We start from the raw sequence: 5,157 nt of genomic DNA, 5'->3' as shown, positions 1-5,157 counted from the left end.
GATGATGATGATGATGTGTGCAAGCCACTTGACTCTGAAGGGCTTGTTGCTTGCTTTGCTGCTTGTATGCTTTGCTGTTTGCTTTGGCTGACGTGGGAGGGTGTGTTTTTGAAGTGCACAAGAATCTTCGCTCGCTTGGTCGAGGAACTTGTTGAGAAACTGTGAGCTGCACATCAAAGTCAGAACAGCAGACAACGAGAACAGTGGTAGGAAGATGACGCACTTAACGCAAGCAGATCAACACACATCTAAACACATCTAAACACACTCCGCAACACGTGAAGGATCAATTGTGCAATTAGGAACACTGCTACACTTCTTCACATGAACACAAGCATGGATGACAAGCAGGGACGAGAAAAACCAAGAGCACTGCAGAGAGCGAACAAACGCTTCTCCAGCCTTGGGGAACAGTTGAGAGCAGCGAAAGCTGTTCGGAAGGAATAAAACGGAAGAGAGGAGACATGTGGCATGGAGCAGGGCAGAGGCACAAACAGAGGAGCAACAGAAAAATGCTCGCCAGGTGCCTCAAAAAAAGATGTACAATTCAACAAAGGCAGCGCAAGGGCAAAAAAAATGCAGTGCGATGCAGCAGAGCACAGCACTTGGCTGGTTCAAAGGGGTGTGGTGTTGTTGAGGTTGAGGTGAAAGAGATGTGGTCGCTGAACTAACCAGGAGAGAAAAGGAAAGAAGGGAAGAAAGGTGAAAGAAAAGTGAATGGGTTATGAAGTGGTGGTTGGTTGAAAGGGAAAAGACTCACTGACCCTGAGGAAGGTTGATCAGTCTGAGTCGTCGTCGTCATCGTCGTCATCGTCGTCGTCGTCGTCGTCGTCGTCGTCGTCGTCGTCGTCATCGTCGTTGCCGTCGTCGTCGTCGCTGTTGTTGTCAGGAGCGTCTGCGCTTGGGACGCGAAACGTGGACGAGAACGCTGGAGTGGTTGGAGTGAGCGGGGTGGAGCGGGACGCCGAGGATGTTGAGGCCAATGGTGTCGTGATGGGCGTTCCTTCTTGGTGAGGGTGTTCGTTGTGTGTCGTAGAGAGCAGCGGAGACGAGCCATCATCCACAGACAGCTCGTCATCTGGGTCATATCGGCCAAGAGGGGCCTGCTGCTGGTCTGGGTCGATGGTGCGAGATGATGCCAGGTTGGCCAGTAGCGTGTGCATGTCGAGCATGACATCCCCGCTCAACACGCTGTGGGTGTTGCGAGTGGCGCTCTCGTCGTCATTGCCTGAGCCATGGCTGTTCGCGAGGTCGTCACCCCGTTGACCAAGGAGGTTTGCGGGGACGAAGGGTCTTGCTGGTGTGGTGTCTGAGTGCTGTGATTCTTGCTCTTGTAGCGGGCCGAGAAACGGGATGGCTGATGGCAAGGTGGCCGCACGAAACCCTTGACGGGCAAGATGTGGTCGAGGCCGCTTGCGCCGCTTTCGCTTGCGCCGGTGTCGCTGGCGCCGGTGTCGCTGGCGCAGCTTCTTCGGCGAATCTTGCTTTTGCTGCTGGTTGCTGGAGCGTGGGGAAGAGCCACTGCGATCAGAGTGGAGTGCTAGCGACGCCTGCCGTTGCTGGTCTGACAGCGGTCGCGGTAGTGGCGGCGGTTGTGACGGTTGCTGTCCTTCTGCACGGCAGTCGCAATCCCGCTCATCACTATCCTTCTTGGTTTTGCTTCGGCGCATTCTGCAACTCTTGAACTCTTGGTGGCTTGGGAGAGGCGGGGGGGAGTGGGATGAGGAGGTGGGGGGAGGAGAGGAAGAGAGAGAGAGATGATGGATGGAGGGCAGGCAGGTAACAAAAGAAGAAGGGTGGGAGGAGAAGGAAGGGAGAATAGGGTGTGTGTGTGTGTTTGTTTGTATTCGAACCAAATGCGTGTTTGGTTTCAAACAAACGTTTCTTTGAGAACGCGACGCTTGTCAAACAAAGTACAAAAGTTAAGCAAGAGAGAAGGAGAGAAACGGGAGTACGGGAGTAGAAGAAATCCGAGGGTTCGTCGCCACAAGGGGCAAGCAAGGGCAAGCCTTCAGGGCAAGGATGGGATAGGGATTGGGAGGATATGTGGACCAAAAGCGGTTGTCTTTTGTCTTTTGTCTTTTCAACCTCGATCTTGCCTTTGGGGAATGTGATATCTCCTCCACACCAACCCCACAAAAAAACAAAAGCTGGGTTGCTTTGAGTTTTTTTCTCTGCTCTTGTGTGTGTGGCTGTTTTGTTTTTGGTTGGCTGCTGAGGCAAGAAGCAAAGCAAGACAGACAGCAAGAAGCAAGCAATAACTGCCACCGACACCACTATCTCGATCTGCTGCTTGCCTGTTGGAGAGGCGGTAGCTTGCTTGCTTGCCTGCAGGCACGTTGATAGGCAGCCAACTAGCCAGATAGCCAGGCCAACAAGGCATAACCACAATAAGAACAGGCCCCGCAGCACAAGGAGGTGTGTGTGAGGACTGCGTGGGTTAATTTGCTTGCCCGAGACATTGATGACTGTGGGTTCTACCAACACATATCGCTTTGAACAAGCACACCCCTAAAACGGCAATGCTGACCCTTGTACGCCTGGTTTGTGCTGGGCACTGTTGCACCCTTTTGCCTGGTATGGAATACTCACCTGCAGTTGCTTGGTTGTTGACTGTCTCGTCTCCTGGCCCCGTGACCACTCGTCGTGCCCCCAAACAAACACAGACAACCAACCACACACGTTTGCTCGCTGAGCGATGGATACAAGCCTTGACGAAGACGCGAGCGGCGACCCGGGCGCCAGCTGGCAAGGTCGCGATGTAGACAACAACACCGGGCCGCCGAAAGCGCACGCCAACGAGAAGGATTGGCTGCACTTTTCCGCACCAACCGACACCACACCTCAACTCGTCAACCCGGCGACGGTCCGCGTCGGATACACGCCAGCGCTCGCTCAACTATGTGAAGTTGCGGGCCAGCAAGCCGCCCCACAGAGCTCCAGCGCCATGCAGCACCAACACAACAACACCGGGCCGCCGAAAGCGCACGCCAACGAGAAGGATTGGCTGCACTTTTCCGCACCAACCGACACCACACCTCAACTCGTCAACCCGGCGACGGTCCGCGTCGGATACACGCCAGCGCTCGCTCAACTATGTGAAGTTGCGGGCCAGCAAGCCGCCCCACAGAGCTCCAGCGCCATGCAGCACCAACACAACAACACCGGGCCGCCGAAAGCGCACGCCAACGAGAAGGATTGGCTGCACTTTTCCGCACCAACCGACACCACACCTCAACTCGTCAACCCGGCGACGGTCCGCGTCGGATACACGCCAGCGCTCGCTCAACTATGTGAAGTTGCGGGCCAGCAAGCCGCCCCACAGAGCTCCAGCGCCATGCAGCACCAACACAACAACACCGGGCCGCCGAAAGCGCACGCCAACGAGAAGGAGTGGCGACTCTTTGGCACACCAACCGACACCACACCTCAACTAGTCAACCCGGCGACGGTCCGCGTCGGATACACGCCAACGCACGCTGAGCCATTTGTGGTTGCGGGCCAGCAAGCCGCCCCACAGAGCTCCAGCGCCATGCAGCACCAACACAACAACACTGGGCCGCCGAAAGCGCACGCCAACGAGAAGGAGTGGCGACTCTTTGGCACACCAACCGACACCACACCTCAACTACTCAACCCGGCGACGGTCGGTGGCGGATACACGCCAGCGCACGCTCAACCATTTGTAGTTGCGGGCCAGCAAGCCGCCCCACAGAGCTCCAGCGCCATGCAGCACCAACACCACAACACCGGGCCGCCGAAAGCGCACGCCAACGAGAAGGATTGGCTGCACTTTTCCGCACCAACCGACACCACACCTCAACTACTCAACCCGGCGACGGTCGGTGGCGGGCACACGCCAATGCGCGCTGAGCCATTCGCTCGGGCCTCCGCCACAACAGCCGCACCTCAAGCAGCAGTTTTTTCTCCCAACAACACTGAGCACACGCCGGACCGGCCGCATCCTTACGACTTCCGGCTGCAGCAACAGCTACGTTCGCGCGCGCAGCCACCGCCCTCGCCACCACTCCCAACGCAAACGCAAACGCAGGCGCGCACGCGCACACAAACACAAACGCAATCGCATGCACTAACACAACTGCAGCAGGATGGGATGGGCCAGCTGGGGACGGTGCGTCGCACGCTGCCACGTGCACAGCTGTTGTCTGGAGAACCCGCGACGTACCCGCTCTTGAGGGACGCACACCCTGTGGCGCGCCAGTTGCTCCGCCGCTCGCCCCCACAGCGCCCGCCGCCAGTGCTGCTGACGCACGGCCAAGCCCGCCATTCCATGGCCATCACGGCGCCGCGTGACTACCAGCAGCAACAAGCACAGCAGCAGCAAGCACCCGCCTCACAGCACTTGCAGCAGCCGCCTCCAGTCGGCAGCAGTGCCCACACACCAGAGCTCGTGCACCGGGATCACTTTCCACAAAGCCAGCAGCACGACGGCTTTGATGAAGCCATCTTAGCTGGCGTGCATGTGCTCTCGACCGCCAACAAGGCGCAGGTTCTCGCGAGCGTGGTGCAGCTTATGGAGCGGCGATACCTCCCCATTGCTGCAGGCATCCTGGGGCCTCTCTTCCCCATCGAGGACTACCTGCCGCAAGCCGACGCCGAGGAATGGTGCCGTTGCCGCGACGATGCAGCAGAGCGCGAGCGGCAGGCACAAACCAGAAACGCGCTGTTTGAGGCGGCACGCGACCGGGGCAACCGCAGGGACCACGTCACGGAGGAGCAGCTCCTCGTCCTTGCTGACGTCATTCTGGAGCTCGCCTTGCCCGACATGAAGGAGATGATGTTCATGCTGCCAAACGCCCACTTTGCGGCGCTCAACGACAGCATCAACGCCTCCCGCCTCTTCGGTGACCTCAAGCACGAGCGTCACCTGAAGAAGAAGCGGGAAGGTCGGCGGCGCAGGAGCCACCGCAACCGGGACTGAAGCGAATGCTGTCAGTCACAAAGGGGCAATTTCCCCCTCGATCTTTTTAAGATCGAACTCCTTGTGAGTTCTATCCAACCTTTCTCTTTTTCCTAATTGATCAACAGTATTGTTGTGTGTGTGTGTGTATGCGTGTTTGTAGATGCGTGCATGTTTCCTGTAGATGCTTGATGATGGTGTGATGAACGAACATGTTGTTTCGTTCGTCTCTCTTG

At 57.4% G+C, this 5,157-nt stretch overlaps 2 protein-coding genes across 2 annotated transcripts in view; one reads left to right on the top strand and one right to left on the bottom strand.

Moving 5' to 3' along the window:
• Positions 1-1,716, bottom strand: part of PTSG_00199 (ABC transporter) — a 5,703-nt gene extending 3,987 nt beyond the window's left edge. The window contains exon 1 of the mRNA XM_004998691.1: positions 1,069-1,716. Coding sequence (XP_004998748.1) covers positions 1,069-1,670 — 602 coding nt within the window. The 5' untranslated portion in view covers positions 1,671-1,716. The remainder of the gene's footprint in view (positions 1-1,068) is intronic.
• A 497-nt stretch (positions 1,717-2,213) lies between these two features.
• The window catches only part of PTSG_00198 (uncharacterized protein), a 3,394-nt gene continuing 450 nt past the window's right edge, over positions 2,214-5,157 (top strand). The window contains exons 1-2 of the mRNA XM_004998690.1: positions 2,214-2,418; positions 2,667-5,157. The exon at positions 2,667-5,157 is cut by the window's right edge and continues 450 nt beyond it. Coding sequence (XP_004998747.1) covers positions 2,699-4,942 — 2,244 coding nt within the window. The 5' untranslated portion in view covers positions 2,214-2,418; positions 2,667-2,698 and the 3' untranslated portion in view covers positions 4,943-5,157. The remainder of the gene's footprint in view (positions 2,419-2,666) is intronic.

Source organism: Salpingoeca rosetta, assembly GCF_000188695.1.
Source record: "Salpingoeca rosetta unplaced genomic scaffold supercont1.1, whole genome shotgun sequence".
Taxonomy (NCBI): domain Eukaryota; class Choanoflagellata; order Craspedida; family Salpingoecidae; genus Salpingoeca; species Salpingoeca rosetta.
This window is presented reverse-complemented; position numbering and strand designations above follow the sequence as displayed.